Genomic DNA, 20137 nt, shown 5'->3' with positions numbered 1-20137 from the left:
GGAGAAGCAAGGAGTAACTCATAGACCTTGCTGAGAAATCTGGGTTCTACCCTGTGTGCAATTAGGAGTAGCAAAATTTTAAGTGACAGTGGGATGGACTATGATATGTTACATATATAAATCTGTGAGAGGGTGAAGAGGAGGGGTTAGAAGTGGAAGTAACCAGAGCAGAAAGCCCAGTTAGGAGGCCATTTCAAAGCTGTAAGCAAAAGACAGGACAGTCTGAACCGAAACAGTGACAGTGGGGGCAGAGAATGGAATGGTTTCAAGAGAGATATTTAGGAAGCAAATCATACAGAAACTGGTGAAGCTTGAAATGGGGAATGAAAAGGTGGGTTATTCAGCACACTTCCAATCTTTCTGGTTTGCCAACATTTGCAGTAAAGGTGCAGAAATGTAGGGGCCAGAAGTGATCATCTTTTTCATTAATTTCTCTCCTCCTCAATGTCCTATAAGAGTGTTCATACAATTAAGATGTAACTGTTCACTTTCCTGGCATACTATGGCTATCCCATTTCTAATTCCCTACTGGGATTTATATTATTGAAATTTATTAGTTACAGTAAGGCAGACTTAAGAGTTCTAGTCCTGCCCTCTAACACTTTTTCCCTTTGTTTTAAAAATTATTTTCAAAAACAATACAATAACAATTGAAATAAAAGAAAAAGTGTGTGTGGTGCAAAGTGAATGTATGAAGAGCATATGAGAATAGAAGACTTTTCTGGCCACAGTGGAGGACTTCAGTGAGCGGAAAGGGATGGAAGTGAGGAATAGAGGGAGTGGTGGGGTGGGGGTAAGGTGCAGGATTTCAATCACTTGAAACAGTCTGACTTAAGGATTTCTCAAGGGTGGGGCCTCAACTATAAACACAGCCTGAAACAGAATAGTTGCTTTGGGTAGAGATGCTTCTAGTGAGCCAAATATTCAATTCAAGCATAAACTAAGAAAAACAGTCTGCTCCTGGGTGCCCCAGGGAGGAAATAGGAAGCCTGTTAAGTCCCAGGATATCTCTGATCCCTAAGACAGGGGGTTTTTTAAATTAAACCTACTCAAGGGTTTTAAAACTAAACCAGCCTCCAGGGTGTGGGACTTTTTTTTTTAATACCCATTATTTTCTGCTTCGGCTCCATATGGAACTACTTAGTGAAAGATATTCCACTGCTAGACAAAAATACAAGCAGAGACTCGGGCTTGAGTTCAGACTGAAGGGTAAGTGTCCAAGGACAACTGAGGCTGAGCGGCAGGAATTTTACAAGACAGTTGCATGGAGAGGAGCTAGGAGGAGACGTGAGAGGTATCCTGAGCCAGCCTCTAGCTATCCCTCAGTTTCCTCTCCTATAAGACGGTAGACCTGGTCTAGTCTAGAAGATCTCCATGGATGCTTTCAGCACAACCATTCTATTCTTTCTTTCCATCACCTTTTCCACAACCGAATAAACAAACTCCTCATCTGGTGCCTGAGATCTACTGTATTGGGTTGGCCAAAAAATAACATCTTGACTGAAAAACCTAAATGAACTTTTTGGCCATCCCAATATAACAAGCCTCAGAGGAAACTGAGGCACAAAGGAAGCATGACGGAGGGGTGAAGATCAAAGGCACCATCCTTGTTCTCCTCACATCCCACTTTGTATTATGGCGTCAATTTATTTAGGACAGAGGTTTAATCTCTACTGAAGAACTTAATTCAATTCAGTGTTCATGTATGTCATCTTTCTGTCACACAAAGAAAAAAGAAAAAACCTATCAACTGATATCTGAGGCTGGTTTGGAATCCAAACGTTGGCCCTATGCCCAGCCTCTGAGCCAATAGCTGGTTTTCAGAGACCGAGTTACTGGATGCTGAATTCAAACCTCAGGGTTTCCTAAACAGCTTTTTTGCTTTAACAAATGCTGCGGAGAGTGGAAAATCAGATCCTTTCCTTCAAGAATCTGCACATAAAAGCTGCAACCCAATCTCTGCATTAAACATAGTTTGGGACAGGTTACCCAACCACAATATATGGGCTGTTTTAATTCAACATGTTTTTCCTTTGGAATTCAGAAATGGCTTTGTCTCAGTTCTTCTGAGACATTCTGAATGCTTAATTCCTAGCACAGAAGTCATTGCTGATGATACTACTTTCTAAATCTTGGTACTTTTTAAAAACTGCAACAACAAAAGAAGCTAGGGGTTAACTATCTAAATATTATATGACAAGTATACATAATACTATATTAGTACATAGCTATATATATTGTAACTAGTATAAATTTTATTCATCAATTTGGGGTAGGGGTAGTTTCAACATCAAAAAATATTTAATTTCTAACTTTAGAAATTCAAAGAATATCAACTTAGGCCCCTTAGAAATAACATCTCAAGTTACATTAGATCACCAGATTGTGAATATAGGAAAATGAGCAGGAACTGCCAGAATTCTTGTTTTAAAAGCAAACATTTCACCAGGTTTTAGAGCAGTGACTAGAGAACAAACAGTCTCTAAGTTATCAAACTAAGCTTTCTGAAATTAAATGCTCATAAGTCATATGGGAAGAGACTCTAGAATTTTTCTGATTCTTTTTTATTATCTGGGCTCTCATAATCCTAGCTTCTGTGTAGAGCCAAAAGTTGTGTCTAGCTTCACTAGCAAGTCTTAAACAACAATCACAAAGAACTAACATTTGCAGAGCAATTACTACTTTCCTTTACATGGTAGTTAATGCTTCCAACAACCCATATTGGTAGGTAGGTACTATTTTTATCATCATTTTACAGATTAGGAGACTAATACTTAAAGAGGTAAAGGAGCTCGCCCAAGGTCAGAGCCAAGCATTCTAACAAACATTACATTCCTGAATCCAGACTCTTAACCACTGTGTACTCCAGCTGTCCATTAAACCTCAACAGCTATGGGGCTTGGTCAGCGTCCTGGCATATCATACAAAGCAAACAGTAGGGACATTATAGCGTGAGAGAAAGAAACAGTCAAAGGAACTATGTCCTAGTCCTAGCTTTGCTACTTACTTTTTGCTGTTGATTAGTCACTAAATCATGTCTGACTCTTTGTGACCATACAGACTGGAGCCTGCCAGGTTTCTCTGACCATGGGATTTCTCAGGCAAGAATACTGGAGTGGGTTGCCACTTCCTGCCCCAGGGGATCTTCCCAACCCAGGAGTCGAACTGGTGTCTCCAGCATTGCAGATGGATTCTTTACCACTGAGCCACCAGGGAAGTCCTTGCTACTTACTAGATTTTATAATCTTGGATTAAGGTACTTAAATTGTAGTTTTCATACTTTAAAATGATTTCTCATTTGCTTAAAAGAGTAATACAAACCTATTTCAAAACACTGTGTGTGAGAGAGAATCAAATGAGATAAGGTTTGTGCAAGACCTCCCACTGTGACAAGTCTGTGACAATTACAATGGTGAGAAGACAGTAAAGGAGACTGGCGTGCAGGTGGGAGGGGGGATTTCTAGCCAGCCACTCTGATAAACATCATGAGCTCGCTCTTCTGACTCTGTTCCCTACTAAGCCTAGCATCAGGATTCTGACCCTCATCTCAATCTGAGCCACCCAAATAAGAGAAATAAGTAGTTATGAGAACAAGCACACGGGTAGCAGGGAGCATGATGGTGTCTCAAATCAAAGGAAAAAGTCTGTTCTCTTTCCACCAATGAACTTGGACTCCAATGAATATGGATTAAGAATAAAATGAAATTTTTTTTTTTGGTCACACCATGTGGCTTGCAGGGGCTTGGTTCTCCCTATCAGGAATTGAATCCCGGCCCCAAGCAGCAGAAGTACAGAGCCCTAACCACTAGACCATCAGGGATTCCACAAATTAAATCATTTTACTCTGTAAATATGGGCCCACAGAATACTAGGCAACTATGCTACTCCAAAAAGTGACAAGAATTATTAAAATTATCATCATTTATTGTTATAATTGGGCTTCCGAGGTGGCGCTAGTGGTAAAGAATCCGCCTGCTAATTTGGGAGACAAAGGAGACTTGAGTTTGATCCCTGAATTGGGAAGATCCCCGAATTGGGAAGATCCCCTGGAGTAGGAAATGGCACCCCAATCCAGTATTCCTGCCTGGAAAATTCCATAGGCAGAGGAGCCTGGCGGGCTACAGTCCATGGACCACAAAGAGTCGGACGCAACTACAACTGAGTACAGCAGATTATAATAATTAATACACACTTATATGCATTATATAGTGTGTGTGTGTGATCATGCTATTTTTGCCCACACCATGCACCTTGTGGGATCTTAGCTTGCGAGATCAAACTAAGAGTAAATTTAAACAGGCATACAACTGCTTATATACAAGCTACATACTTAAAAGCATGTACCAAATTACATCATCATTCAGTTACCACTGAGTAACAAACAAGATCTCTCACACATACTTCCTCACGCTCACTGACTCTCTTCTACATGGGCTCTCCCACATAGCCATAGTGGCCCTCACACCTTCTTCCATATGCCCTGAAAACAGTATTACTACCACGTACACTCACTCACAGTTTTATAAGCAGTACACTGTGAGACGTACACTCACTCACAGTTTTATAAGCAGTACACTGTGAGACAACAGATAACCCCCTCTGTTGTCCCAGCTCAGTTGAGGGTCACAGGATATAAATACAGCATTAAATATTCAAGTAACTATGTGGTTACACCCGTTTCTCACTTTGTGAGTTTCTCAGTGTCCCAAGAGAAGGTGCGCAGCACATATTCATACCATGGTGTTATATCCACTCATTCATCTTTCATTGTTTGAGAGAGTCAATACATGATTACAGTGCCTCAGTGTTCCAAGTCTTAAAGTAGAGTTTGTTGATTGTATTTTCAGTTTCAGTTCAGTTTCTCAGTCATGTCCGACTCTTTGTGACCCCATGGACTGCAGCACGCCAGGCCTCCCTGTCCATCACCAACTCCCGGAGCCTACTCAAACTCATGTCCATTGAGTCGGTGATGCCATCCAACCATCTCATCCTGTCATCCCCTTCTCCTCCTGCCTTCAATCTTTCCCAGCATCAGGGTCTTTTCAAATGAGTTAGTTCTTTGCATCACGTGGCCAAGTGACTGAAGTTTCAGCTTCAGCATCAGTCCTTCCAATGAATATTCAGGACTGATTTCCTTTAGGATGGACTGGTTGGATCTCCTTGCAGTCCAAGGGACTCTCAAGAGTCTTCCCCAACACCACAGTTCAAAAGTATCAATTCTTCGGCACTCAACTTTCTTTATAGTCCAACTCTCACATCTATACATGACTACTGGAAAAACCACAGCTTTCACTAGATGGACCTTTGTTGGGAAAGTAATGTTTCTGTTTTTAATATGCTGTCTAGGTTGGTCATAACTTTTCTTCCAAGGAGCAAGCATTTTATAATTTCATGGCTGCAATCACCATCTGCAGTTATTTTGGAGCCCCCCAAAATAAAGTCTGTCACTGTTTCCATTGTTTCCCCATCTATTTGCCATGAGGTGATGGGACTGGATGCCATGATCTTAGTTTTCTGAATGTTGAGTTTTAAGCCAACTTTTTCACTCTCCTCTTTCACTTTCATCAAGAGGCTTGTTAGTTTTTCTTTGCTTTCTACTACAAGGGTGGTGTCATCTGCATATTGATATTTCTCCCAGAAATCTTGATTTTAGCTTTTGCTTCATCCAGTCCAGCATTTCTCATAATGTACTCTGCATATAAGTTAAACAAGCAGAGTGACAATATACAGCCTTGATGTACTCCTTTCCCGATTTGGAACCAGTCTGTTGTTTCATGTCCAGTTCTAACTTGACCTGCATACAGATTTCTCAGGAGGCAGGTTAGGTGGTCTGGTATTCCCATCTTTTTAAGACTTCCACAGTTTTCTGTGATCCACACAGTCAAAGGCTTTGGCATAGTCAATAAAGCGGAAGTAGATGTTTTTCTCATTGATTGTATAGCAAAACAATATTGGCTGAGCATCTATTAGTGTGTGCTACACTCAGCATCCCCAAGCATCAAGTATGGTTTTGCCCAGTGGTTTGGTTTTCCTGCTGTCAAATACTTTCATACATATGTACATCTCAGTGATAGTATTTAGAGTTCTTATGTGTGTGTAAAGAGAAGACATCTCAGATTAACAATCATGATATTACAGACTCCAAGTTCTTAGAGGGCAGGGTAGGGTCTTGTTCACCATTCTCTCTCCAGTGCCTGGAACAGTGCTTGGTTCACAGTAGACACTCAAACATCTATGTTGAATGAATTGATAAACCTGAAGCATTATTACTATAGAGACCTGGACAATTACTCTGCAAGATATCCATAGGGTTGTACCCACCCAGTCACAATATGTAAATCTCATACACAGTCACAGGATGTCTCCCCACACTAAACATCAGTTCCCTGGGTCACATGGCCAACACACGTGTGGCTACAGTGTCACCGTACTGTCTCCGTTTCACTCTCCCAGAGTCGCTGTGTCTCTGTTAACAGCGAACCTGGGGGCCCACACAGCTTGACGCAGTACCTTACGGAGCTCTACTCCGCCCCACAGTCGCTCCACCGCACGTTCCCACAGCGGAGTCTGAAGTCCTACGCAGGGCGACACGGTGTCTCGGGGAGCCCCTCAGGATGAGGATGGCTCTGGGGAGTCACACTGGGCCACGGTACCTTGGTCTGCGGGTTGGACACCGCGTCCGAAGTCCCAGCAGGCTGACCACGACGCTGAGTTACCCCCGACCCTGCGGCACAAAGTCTCGGCCTCGTCCGTCCTCCGAGACTCAGTCTCTCCGGCTCGCACCCCGCCCCCCGGTGCCCTCACCTGGTCAGGTCCCGCAGCCGCGCCTCCTCCCCGCGCAGGTAGCGCCGCAGCAGTCCCAGCAGCCGGCGCTCGGGCGCCAGGGCGCGCGCCACACTGGTCAGCGCCGAGAACGTGTCCCCGCGCGCCGCCACCTCGGCCGGGTCCCCGGCCCGTAGCGCCAGCACCGCCAACAGCGCTGCCAGCCGCGCCGCGGGGCCCATCGCCGGCGCTCGCGCGCGTCCTCTCCGAGCGTCGCGCCTGGCCCTGCTCTCGCCGCTCCGCCCCTGGGCCCCGCCCCCGACTCCTCGCTAACCCCTCCTCTCGCTCTCCACCCCCCATCTTCCTGCCCCTCGGACAGCATGCGGGCGGCCTGCAGCCTCAGTGTCCCCCGCCCTCCCCCAGTCACACCCCTGGGGAAGCATTTCCACTGTACCTATTTCACATTTGGGGAAATTAAGGCAACGGGTGTGGTGAGGGATGAATTCATCAGTCTATTGCTGTACCACGTCATTCAAAAATATTTACTCCCTGGATCAAGGGGTGGAAATACAGAAACATCCCTGGATTCTGATGGACAAATGAAGAGAGTAAGCGTTGTGGTATGGTAACAGCGGTGTGAATAAAGAGCTGTGACAGACCAGGGGGAGGAAAACAGGACCTGACGTCTGAACTATCTCCAAGGATGAGTAGAATCTTGACTGGAGGTAAAGAGGGTGAAGGCCATTAGGGTCAGTGCGTGACAAATCTAGGACTTTTACAACCAAAACTTCTGGGGTCCTGGGTCATTGCTCTGAACGACATACCCATGGTCATTTAAGCAAACAAAAGTATTGTTAATCCTACTACTTACCCTTTCCCCCTCTTTCCCAGGCAATGTTGATTCACTCATTCATTCATTTAACAAATATTTAGCACCTGTTCTACTGCAGGGGAAGGATGGGCTTTCCTGGAGAAGGTGCTTATGTATACCAAGGTTTGAAATGGAAAATAGTTTCAGTTGCAGAAATGATGAGAAATTCCTTGGGGCTGGGACTGTCAGATTGTGAAGGGGTTTTGCATGTCATACTAAGAAATTTAGCCTGTTTGCTATGAAAATCCAGTGGAAACGTTTTCTTTTTTACCTCCCTCTCACCTCCCTCTGCATCCCACCAGTGTTAGTTTTTAAGGGCATTAATAGTCGTCCAGTGACTGAGCAAGGTGAGGGAATAAAAGCCCAGTTATTTAGGCCCAACATGAGACAGCTCTGACAGGCTCTAGTCCTCCTTCCACATGGACCAAGGCTTTGTCAAGCTTCTTTGACCTCTTCATCTCCCCTTTCCTGCTTTCCCTGTGCTTTCACAGACCCTGATCCCTAGCAATATCTTGTACTTCAAGCATCACCTCAGCATCTGCTTCTGGAGAACCCAAGCTGTAACAGCAGCACAATCAGCATACACAGCCGATAAGTGTAGAGCTGTAACCTGAACCCAGGTGGTGTGGGTCTGGGTGCCATTTTCTTAATTGCTACCAGAGGCAGATTTATCATGAAGCTTTTGAAGCTTAAGCTTCAAGGCTCCTAACTTGCACAAATCCTTTCCAACAAACACCCTCAGGATTGAGGGGTGGCAGAACCCAACATTATTTTCTTATTGTTATATGTATTTGTAAAATTTGTAAAATAAAGCTATTTTAACCATAATTGTTTAAGTTTTCTCTTTCCATTCTGACTTCCTCTTTATCACACGTCCCCTTATGGTGGCAATGTTGGAATAACTAAGGGTCTGTATTTGCAACTGAGTAGTCATCTTAGCCTGTTTTCTGCCCATAGAAGGTTGAGCATTGTAGTAGGAAGAATAATGCCCCCCCCCCTCAAGATGCTAATATCCTAATTCCTAAAGCCTGTGACTATGGTGCCTCACATAGCAAAAGGAAATTTGCAGGTGTGATTAATTTAAGGATCCTGAAATGCCCTAGTTACATATTCACTTATTTGACATCAGTATGGGCTCATGAATTTCATTGAATGAATTATAATTCATTACTTGCTTATTTTGAAACTTAAGTTGCCCTAGAGTTGGCCAGAGGTAGCCCCTTCAATCTGGCTCCTGTGTCCTTTTGATATGTTCCCTTTATTTCTTGAGGACTTCCATACTTTATTACTTCCAAAATATTCCAACTTGTCTGTACTTTCCCTTCTCCTGTCCTGGAATCAAGCATTCCCCCCATGAGCCCTGGTACCTTGTATTCAGAAACCAAGATCTGGGTGCTAGGTATGCTCATTGCAACTGGAATGTCTCTGCTCCCAGGTCCTTTTGGCAGATAGAACTAGGTAATTATATATAACTTTGTTAAACTTTTCCTAAGTGTTTTTTTTTGTTTTAAAAATTGAGATATAAAAAAATTGAGATATAATTTACATATGATAAAACTTCACATTTTTAAAGTGTACAATTCATTCATTTTTACCATAGTCACAAGGTTGTACAACCACCACCACTATTGAACTCTAGAACATTTTCTTCACCCCCCCCCAAAAAAATACCCATTAGCTGTCACTCTATCCCCTTCCCATGTGACAACCACCAATCTACCTTCTGTCTATATGGATTTACCTACTATAGATGCTTCATATAAATAGTTTCCCTTTGATATTATTGAACAGTAAATGAAATTGTTTTCTTAATTTCATTTTTTTAGATTGTTCAGTGTTAGTATATAGAAATACAATTGATCTTGGTATACAGATCTTGTATCCTGTAACTCTACTGAAATTGCTTATTATGTCTAATTGTGTTTTTGTGTGTAATCCTTATAATTATATACATGAAAGATCAAAACGTTGGAAAATGAAGTTTATTTCCTCCATGTGAATCTGGATGCTATGTCTTTTTTACTAACTTATCAACACTTTCCTAGAACTTCCAGTGTAATGTTGAATAGAAGTGACAAGAGAAGATATCCTTGTCTTGTTTCAGGTCCTGGATGGATAGGTTTCAGTCTTTCATCATTAAATATGATGTTAGCTGTGGGTTTTTTGTCAATGCTTTAACTAGGTTGAGGAAGATCTTTTCTATTCCTAATTTTTTTAATGTTTCTGTCAAATATGTTTTATGCATCTATTGAAGTGATCATGTGGTTTTTACCTTTTGTATTAATATTTTTGTATTATAATGATTGATTTTTGTTTGTTAAACCAACATTGCATTCTGGGATAAACTTTGTTCTTTGTTGCTGGATTCAGCTTGCTGTTTGTGCTTCACTGCACTTCTCACTTTGTCTTTTGTCAAATCTGGGAAATATCCATATATTATTTCTTCAAATACTTCTTTTTCAAAATCTTCTGGAATTATGATGACATAAATTAGGTACTGCATCACAGGTCATTAAGGCTGTGTTCATTTAAAAAAAAATCTTCCCTCTGTTGTTCAGATTAGACGATTTTAATGGATTTGTCTTCAAGTTCACTGAGTTGTTCCCTTGTCAGGTGTATTCTGCTGTTGAGTAAATTGTGAAATTTTTAGTTTGGTTTTTGTATTTTCATTAGGCTCCTATTTATATCTCTTCTTTCTTGACATTTTCTACCTTTCCATTCACTTCAAGAGCATTTACCTTTACTTCTTGGAGCATTTTATAACAATCTTCAATCATTTAAATATTTGTGTTATCTTTTCCTTGATATTTGTTGATTGTCTTTTCTCATACTAATGGAGATTTTCCTGGTTCTTTATATGCTGAATAACATTGGATTAAATACTAGACATGTTGAATGTATGCAAGCATGCTAAGTTGCTTTAGTATGTCTGACTCTTTGCAACCCTATGGCCTATAGCCCTTCAGGCTCCTCTGTCCATTGGGATTCTCCAGGCAAGAATACTGGAGTGGGTAGTCATGCTCTCCTCCAGGGGATCTTCCCAACTCAGGGATTGAATCCATATCTATTTTATGCATTAGTAGGCATGTTCTTACCACTACTGGGTTTCCCCAGTGGCTCAGATGGTACAGAATCTGACTTCAATACAGGAAACCTGGGTTCAATCCCTGGGTTGGGAAGATTGCCTGGAGAAGGAATGGCAACCCACTCCAGTATTCTTGGCTGGAGAATTCCATGGACAGAGGAGCCTGGTGCTCCATAGTCCATGGGGTTGCAATGAGTTGGACATGACTGAGGAACTAACACTTTAACTTTCATACATCTAGTTACCACTAATGCCACCTGGGAAGCCCCAGACATTTTGAATATTATGTTATAAATGTCTCAGTTCAGTTCAGTCACTCAGTTGTGTCTGACTCTTTTCTAGATCTCATTTAAATATAATGGATAATAGTCTTTTTTTTTTTTTTTTTGCTGTTTGTTTTAGCATGTAGCTTGCCCAGTTTAATTCAGAAATACTGATCTGCTTCTGTGGTTCCAAAATGTCATCCAAAAGAAGACATACAGATGGCTAACAAACACATGAAAAGATGCTCAATATCACTCATTATCAGAGAAATGCAAATCAAAACCTCAATGAGGTACCATTTCATGCCAGTCAGAATGGCTGCTATCCAAAAGTCTGCAAGCAATAAATGCTGGAGAGGGTGTGGAGAAAAGGGAACCCTCTTACACTGTTGGTGGGAATGCAAACTAGTACAGCCACTATGGAGAACAGTGTGGAGATTCCTTAAAAAACTGGAAATTGAACTGCCATATGACCCAGAAATCCCACTTCTGGGCATACACACCAAGGAAACCAGAACTGAAAGAGACCCGTGTACCCCAGTGTTCATCGCAGCACTGTTTATAATAGCCAGGACATGGAAGCAACCTAGATGCCCATTAACAGACGAATGGATAAGAAAGCTGTGGTACATATACACAAGGGAATATTACTCAGCCATTAAAAAGAATACATTTGAATCAGTTCTAATGAGATAGATGAAACTGGAGCCATTGTACAGAGTGAAGTAAGCCAGAAAGATAAACACCAATACAGTATACTAATGCATATATATGGAAATTTAGAAAGATGGTAATGATAACCCTATATGCAAGACAGAAATAGAGACACAGATGTATAGAACAGACTTTTGGACTCTATGGGAGAAGGCGAGGGTGGGATGATATGAGATAATAGCATTGAAACATGTATATTATCAAGTGTGAAACAGATCACCAGTCCAGGTTGGATGCATGAGATAAGTGCTCAGGGCTGGTGCACTGGGAAGACCCAGAGGGATGGGATGGGGAGGGCGGTGGGAGTAGGGTTCAGGATGGGGAACACATGTAAATCCATGGCTGATTCATGTCAATGTATGGCAAAAACCACTACAATATTGTAAAGTAATTAGCCTCTAACTAATAAAAATAAATGGAAAAAAAAAAAACTTAAAAAGCAAAAAAAAAAAAAAGAAAGAAAAAACCAAAATGTCGTCCAGTTTTCAAAGTTCTGCAATGTCATTTAGATTTGTCCTGGTTGTACGCCACCCAGTGGCCAGTTTCAGATCTGGACAGTGGTCCATTCCATGCTCAGTACCCAAGTACATGGTATGCTGTTTAGCATCAGACTGATGCTTGCACAGTTCAGGGGTGAGGTCAGAAATTATGGGGCTGTTCTCCTGAACTCCTCCCTCTCTTGTGATTTCTCTGATACTTTCCAGTCTTTTGAACCCCCCACTTTTGAGCCCTCTGGCCAAAAATCTTGGAGGTTCAGTTGCTCTCCTCTCCAGTGTATTTTTCATGTATCTGGGGCCAAGTCACGGGAGGATAGAGGGAGAAAAAAATTCAACAGTGGTTTACCCCACCCTACTGGGATTGTTGGAAGAAAAAATTACAGCATTATTTTATATGGTTTTAATGTGCGTGAATGGAATACATAAGATAACTTGAAGTTTTAGGTGGCCATAGGCACTCACTACCACCACTTCCATTGTGGCCCATCACTGCAGGATTGACTGGTGGGAGGGGTGAAGGAGGATGGAGAACAAAAGATAAAAAACAAGTGGATGTTACCCCCCAACAAGTGGATGTTACCCCCCAACATGTGTAGGGATGTACCCCTACCCCTACACATCAATGTGAGGGTCCTCTTTCCCTGTTCTTGAGCCAGAGCTAGAGGGCTTCCCCTGTAGCTTTCCCAGTCCTCAACCTGGGGTCCACTTACAGGTTTAAGCCTACTGAGGATCAAAAAGAGGAAACTCACTGCCAGTTCAGCGGTGCTTCAAGTTCTGGCTTTTCCCCCCAATCTGACTACAGAGTCCTCAAATGCCTGCTCTATTCTGTCTAGATTTTATAGCTGCATTCAGTGGACAAGACATCTTCCAAGAAACAGAATTTCCTACATTATAATATTTTATTTCAATTCTGCATCAGAGAGGACTTTAAGTCACTCTAAATAACAACAGGCTTCCAAGTTTGACTAAAGCCAAACTGAATTTTAACTAAATTATATTACAAAAATAAATAATTATGTGACAATAGAATCGATATTTTCTAAGAGAGCTAAGTTTGTGAGGTTCAATTTTTGTTCCTGTTTGGTATTCAACAAGGTGTTTGTTTTTTGACCTGTATTATTACACAATTTCTATTTCGGAATGTTAAAAACTAAAAAATGATGTTAGCTTTAAAGAAATATTACTATTATTTTAGTTTTTTTAAGTGCAAAAATAGAAAGTTAAAGCAGAAATAAAAGGATCAAGGAAAAGATCATGACTTTCAAAATAAATACCAAGGCAGAGAAGAGAAAGGCTTTCCCAGAAATCATCATCAGCTTCATGTCACGCCATTCTTCCCTGCTCACTCCACACCAGCCATGCTGGCCTTTGGCCTTTTCATTTCCTGCTCCTGCCAACCTCTTTCCTGATTCATGTGTAATTTCTGACTAACTCCTACTCATCCTTTGACTCATTTCCTCAAGAATCTTTCATTTGCTTGCAGATTAGGGTCGAATCCCCATAATATTCAAAATACCCCCTATATTTTCCCTTGGTAGCACTTATTACAATTGTAATTTCTTTTTTCCATAATTCATGTCTATCTATTCCACCAGAGCATAAGTTTCATGTAGGCAGGACTGTGCTTAGCAGAGTACCAGGCAATAGTGGGTACTCATTTAAAAAGAATGAATAGAGCAAATAGAGCATTCAAAATAATCCTACTACTCAATCTGTTTACTGACAGTCCTCTTTGTGACCATCCTTTGCCAGGTCTTTTCTAATATTCATCTCCTTTATCCTCACAATAAGCCTACGAGGTATGTATTGTTCCTTTGCATTTTATGGTTAGAAAAACCATAGTTCATTGAGATTAGTGATTCAGCAGCAAGATGTAAAGCCTGAAATTGAACCCAGGGTCTCCAGTTCTCAGCTGAGTACCCTTTCCACTATATCATTACTTCAGGTGCTCATTACCAGCTCCTGGCTCAGTCTCCCTTCAAGAAGAGTTTCTGGGATACTCATGTCTCATTCTTTTCTCCTTTGTGTTATGAAAGGATTAAACCAATAGACTGATGTTTCTACAAGTGTGGTCCACAGTACATCTGCTCCAGAATCATAGGGGGGAAAGTGGATGTGCTTAGGAGACATACTGCTACCAGACTCATTGAATCAAAATGTAGGAGAAGGTGAGGCAAAGTCTAGGACTCATTTTTAACAGGCTCATGAGGTGATTCTTGTGCACGTTTGAGAACACTTCCTTAGATGATTTCCAAAGTTCCAGCTCTGACAGTCTTGTTTTCTAAGACATTGGATTTGGAGGTCAGGCTTCTGTAGCCCTATCATCTTTTCCAGAGCTGTGAACTCAATACATACTATTTTTCGTAAATGAATACATTTGAATTTGGAAGACAGATTCAAGTCCCTGCTTGGGTATTTACCAGCTGTGACTCCTTGGGAAAATTACTTCACCTCTTGAGCCTTAGAGTTATCATCTTTTAAGATGAAAATAATAACAACAACCCCTATTTTGGCTTCTAGTAGTTGGTGTGGAAGATAAATTAAATCATGTTTTTCAAAGCTCTTGTGATTCCAAGTTGCAGAACCACTACAGGTATAAAATGGACACCAAGAGAAGTTACTCCAGTCCTTCACATTTGCAGATGGCTCAGTTATAGCTCTTCCAAATGGACAGAATAGGGAGTTTATTCTAACACAAAACAACCACTACTATCTCTGAAAATCGTATTTCCTTGAAAAGATCCTACCCGCTCTTTTATAGAAACCTGAGGCATTCCTATAGCGCCCCCTGGTGAAATTTAGAAGCCAACTCAAACCCATAATCCTTGTTAAACACTTGGTGTTTGCTTAGAAACAAGATTAATTTCTCAGTGTATGTGTCTCTTCTCCAATAGACTAGGAGCTTTATTTATTTATTTATGGCCCTGCTGGGTCTTTGCTGCTTTGCACGGGCTTTTCTAGTTGTTGTGAGTGGGGCCTCCTCTTTGTTGCTGTGTAAGGGCTTCTTACTACAGTGGCTTCTCCTGTTGGTAGGCACAGCTCCAGGCACGCGGGCTTCGGTAGTTGCAGTACATGGGCTCAGTAGTTACAGCATGCGGGGTCTAGAGTGTGCAGGCTCAGTAGTTGCGGCTCACAGGCTTAGTTGCTCATGGCATGTGGAATCTTCCTGGACTGGGGACTGAACCCGTGTCCCCTGCACTGGCAGGTGGATTCTTATCCACTGTGCCCCCAGGAAAGCCCCTAGACTAGGGACTAGCTTTTTGTGGAGTGTGTCTTTGTCCCCATAGCCTACCACTCACTCATCCATTCATTCATTTAACCATTACTGAGCATCGGTTGTGCCAGGTGCTGCTCCTGGTAACCAGCAATGCAGCGGAGGAGCCAGATGACTTCCCTGTCCTCAGAGTCCTTACAGCAAGTATGAGAGACAGACAAGTGAACAGTCAAGAGCAATGGTGATATAGGCCATGCAGGGGAGGTGCACGGAACCTCCCTTTTAGCCAAGGAACTGGCTAAAAACCAATGAACAGTTTTGAGAAAAAACACAGCACATGGAGGGATGCATGGTATAAAAGAGGCATGAAGTAAAAGCAGGAGCCAAATGATGAAGGGCCTACTCTAAGTTTACTTTTATACTAGGGTCAATGGGAAGCAACTGAACAGTTTTAAATAGAGGAATGATGCAAATAGATTTTTGTTTTTTAAAGATAATTCTGACTATAATGGGTAGAACTGATTGGAGGAGGCAAGGTCACAGGTATAAAGACCAATTAGGAAGCTGCTGCATAATCCAGGTGAGAAATAAATGTTTAGTTAGGAGGTAGGTGTACATGGGAAGCTTTAAATGTATGGGTAAAATTCCATTTCTTTCTCTGAGTGGTAGCTACAAAAGTATTATCTTCTTTATATTTTATACTTAGGTTACATAAATTCTTTAGTATATATTAAGCTATTCATTTAAAGTCAAAGAAGAGGACGACGGAGGATGAGATGGTTGGATGGCATCACCGACTCAATGGACATGAGTTTGAGTAAACTCCAGGAGTTGGTGATGGACAGTGAGGCCTGGCGTGCTGCAGTCCATGGGGTTGCAAAGAGTCGGACATGACTGAGCGACTGAACTGAACTGAAAACTGACAAAATAATACCATGTGTGTGCATGTATATATGTACACATACATAAATTGAAAAATTTGGAAAGGAAGGACACAAAAAATTCAAGAGGAGGGTGGCCTCTGAGAAGGCAAAGTAGACTATAAAGACAGCCATGATCCTTATTCCTCCCTGTATCCACACCCTTGGTGGTGTGAGCTTGCATCTCCCTCCATTAAGGAGTCAATTTCCCCTTACTATTTTCTTTAGCCAATGAAATACAACAAAAGGGACAATGTGTCAGCTTTGAGCCTAGGCCTCAAGAGGCCTTGCATGTTTCAGTCCTGTCTTTCGGAACCCCATGCAGGCACACATGTGAACATGTCTGGGCTCGCCTGCTGGAGTGTGGCAGAGCTTGGCTGACCCAGCTGAGACCATCCTGAGCTAACCAGCACCCAGGTGACTTGGCAGCTGACCTCCATCTGATAAGTGAACCCATCTAAGACCAGAAGAACCAGCCTGCTGATCCCAGTCCAAACTGCAGAACTGTGAGATATATAAATAATTGTTTTAAGTCACTAAAGTTGTGGGTAGTTTGTTTTGCAGCAAAAGTTGACTGTTACAGAACTGGTGTCTGAAATGCTGCTTTTTAAAAAAAGTCCCAAAATTCATGGCATTGGCTTTGGGATCAGGGATGGGTGGAGATTGGAAAACTGGCAAGTAAACAGTGAAATCTGGGAAAATGATGAGGAAATTGTGACTGGCTAGAAAAACGGTAATCTGTATTTTATAGTGGCAAAACAATTGGCAAAACTGTTGCCTGTGGTAACTAAGGGATGATGGGGGAAAATACTAAAATTTTGATCCAACTAAGGAAATTTCTAGGGAGAACGTAGTGTCAGTTGGGTGCTCCCAGCTGGGTGTGATAACCTTATAATAGGAAGAGAGGTATGAGTTAAAGAAAGAACTGGCCTGCTTGAAACATGAATTTAGAGAGAAGAGAGAGGGCCAGAACTTACTACCTTAAAAAATAAAACTTCATCTTGAGGCTCTCTAGCCAGTGAAGAATTCTTACAGGGAAATATAGCCTAGAGATGTGAATCACACCAAAGGTGTGGCTGTAACACACTTTGTAAAGACCTTTGAGAGAATTAAAGTGATGTCTAGTAGACTCCTAGACAAAAAGACTTCTTGAAATCTTAAAAGCAATATCCACAGAAACCTAATGCCAAAATAGCAATGATAAAGTTGAGAGATGTCTCAAAAACAATTGCATGAATGTGGCATTTGGAGTATGGAGTAGACTACAATCAGATACATAGAAGACCCACAAAAATATTAAATTGGCTACACATGTGAGAGTATCACCAACCTGTATTAAAAGGGACTTAAATAATTCGAATTGCCACTCAGCTGGCAATATGAGCCACTTCTTCAGAAGTAGCCAAGGAAGGTGATGGACAAAGCATAGTCCAGGGGGCAGAGCAAGAAGCCCAGAGATCAATAGACTGGGAATTACTCCCAGGGAGCAGAATTTAGGCCTCAGCAAGGAATATGCCCTCTCTCAGGAGAGGGGACCTGACAAATTTTGTCAACGTGGAGTCCAGAACTGCCTCTGTTGAAGGATGATTATGTATCTCTCACGCTTTTCCTTCTTGAATGGAAATGTCTGCTGTCTTTTAAATTCATAGGTATCAAGATCAGAAAGAACAACATTCATCAAGTCACCTACAAACCTGATGTAGATGATAAGATCCTAGACTTACAGCCTGATGACATAACAGCAAGAGACCTTTAGGGGTTCTGAAATGAAGGTAAGCATATTTTGCCTGTGGAAGGAATGTGAACAATTACAGTCACAAAGTACATATTGTGGTGGATTAAAAAAGGGTCACAATTTTTCAATCCTCCTTGAATCCATACTCTTTGAGTTGTGACCCTGCTGTTCTTCCCATCAAAAGATGGAGACTATTTCTCCATTCCTTAAATCTGAAGTGGCCTTGTGACATTCTTGGCCTATGGAATGAAGCAGTGGCACTATTAAGCCTCAAGATGCCTCAAGAGCATGTGTCAGCTCTTTTTCTTGAAATCCTGTGTGGCTCTGAAGCTTAGAAAGGTCTGGCCTAAACACATAGACTTCTATGTAGGTGACCAATTTCAGAGTGATAGTTGGAACTTCAGACATTTCACCCAGAAAAAGTGTGTAAAATCTATGCCATTGGTTGAGATCAGAAACCTCTTTTCCAGCCTCTGCAGGATGCTTCTTCCTGCTTTCTTCTTGTTGTCTCCTGTGTCTGCAAGGTCTTTCCTCTTTTCTCTACCTCTAGCTATTCTTTCATGGAGAAGGAAATGGCAACCCACTCCAGTATTCTTGCCTGGAGAATCCCAGGGACAGGGGAGCCTGGTGGGCTGCCGTCTATGGGGTCGCACAGTCAGACACGACTGAAGCGACTTAGCAGCAGCAGCTATTCTTTCAAGGCTCCCAGCAATTGTTTAGAGCCCTTCCTGGATCCAGCAAAGATAGCCCTCTATTCCTGCAGCATTCTATACTTACTTTTACTACTGCAATTCTATTGCATTGTAATTGTTTTTGTCTTTTTAAATATGTGGGTTACGTCTTACCAACTTTTTGTTCAGGGTCCTGCTCCTGGTAGGTTGAAAGTGAAAGTGTTAGTCGCTCAGTCGTGTCCAACTCTTTGCAATCCCATGGACTGTAGCCCACCAGGCTTCTTGTCCATGGAATTCTCTAGGCAAGAATACTGGAGTGGGTAGCCATTCCCTTCTCCAGGGGATCTTCCAGATCTAGGGATCAAACCTGGGTCTCCTGCATTGCAGGAATATTCTTTACTATCTGAGCCACCTGGAAAGCTCTGGTTACTAAATATTTATACAGAAGGAGAAAGGGACTGCCAGTTGGGAGACCTGAGAATTAGTCCCAGATTTGTCCTGAACTGCTTTGTAAATCAAAGGATCACTACTCTCTGGACCTTAGTTTTCTCTGAATACAAGCAGAACGGACTCCTTCTGGCTGAAGACTAAGATTCACTGAATGAATATTAACCAGGCACCCTCAGGTCATGGGGAAGGAGAGCAGGGGGAAGAAGATGACTTGGGTTCTGCAGGAATCCACTCTGTGGACTCAAGTTGATCCCCAACCTGACCCTCAGACTTTCCTAACTGTAAAGAATTTGCGTTCCTTCCAAGGCAGAGGTTCTGATCCCTGTCCACTAGGGGGAAGCATGCAGATGTGGGAATAGCAAACAGCTGAAAAAAAACTCTAATCCAGTTACTATTTTTTTCTGCCCTGCTCCCTGCCCACTCTCCTACTGTTTCCCTACTCCAACTTTCCTAATTTAGCCTCAGGTTGGTCTCTACCCACCCTTCCAACTTCAACTCATGACTTTGCCGCAGCCAGTCTGGCAGGAAGTCCTCCAGCAAGTCTCAAGTCTCCCTGTCTCCCAGTTGTCACCCATAGATGTTCTTTGCTTTAAGTTGAATTTATTCATAGACCAAGGACACCTCATCCCCTTATTCACAGCTTACTTACCCTTGTAATGCAGCTTAAATGCCAATTCAGTTCACTTCAGCTGAACATTTTTCTCCACCCGAGGGCTCGTTATCCACTTGTCTCAGTTCTGGGCTCTGGGGAACTGCACTGAGTCAGCCAATTCCAGCCCTTGGGGAGCTCACAATCCACTGGGAGCATCTGACACACTCAGAAACCATTTCCTCGTGGCGTGGGAAGTGCTGTAACAAAGGGGGTTCTGGCAGATGGAGTGGGGCCCTGCCCACTGTGGTTGGTGGGGTGGGGGTGGGTGGCAGGCAGGAAAGGCCTTTTCTTTTTTTAAGATTT

The 20137-nt window shown here is 42.2% G+C and overlaps 1 protein-coding gene across 2 annotated transcripts in view; it reads right to left on the bottom strand.

The window, feature by feature from the left end:
* The window catches only part of P4HA3 (prolyl 4-hydroxylase subunit alpha 3), a 42419-nt gene extending 35355 nt beyond the window's left edge, over window positions 1-7064 (bottom strand). For both annotated transcript variants that reach the window (XR_002311301.2, XM_020879854.2), the window contains exon 1: window positions 6805-7064. Coding sequence is in view for 1 of the 2 variants with exons in the window: in XM_020879854.2 (XP_020735513.1) it covers window positions 6805-7004 (200 nt within the window). In the remaining variant the exon portion in view is untranslated. The remainder of the gene's footprint in view (window positions 1-6804) is intronic.
* Between the last annotated feature and the right edge of the window lie 13073 nt (window positions 7065-20137).

Source organism: Odocoileus virginianus, chromosome 10, assembly GCF_023699985.2.
Source record: "Odocoileus virginianus isolate 20LAN1187 ecotype Illinois chromosome 10, Ovbor_1.2, whole genome shotgun sequence".
NCBI classification, from domain to species: domain Eukaryota; kingdom Metazoa; phylum Chordata; class Mammalia; order Artiodactyla; family Cervidae; genus Odocoileus; species Odocoileus virginianus.
Note: the sequence above shows the minus strand (reverse complement) of the source record. Positions and strands in the feature narration are given on the sequence as shown.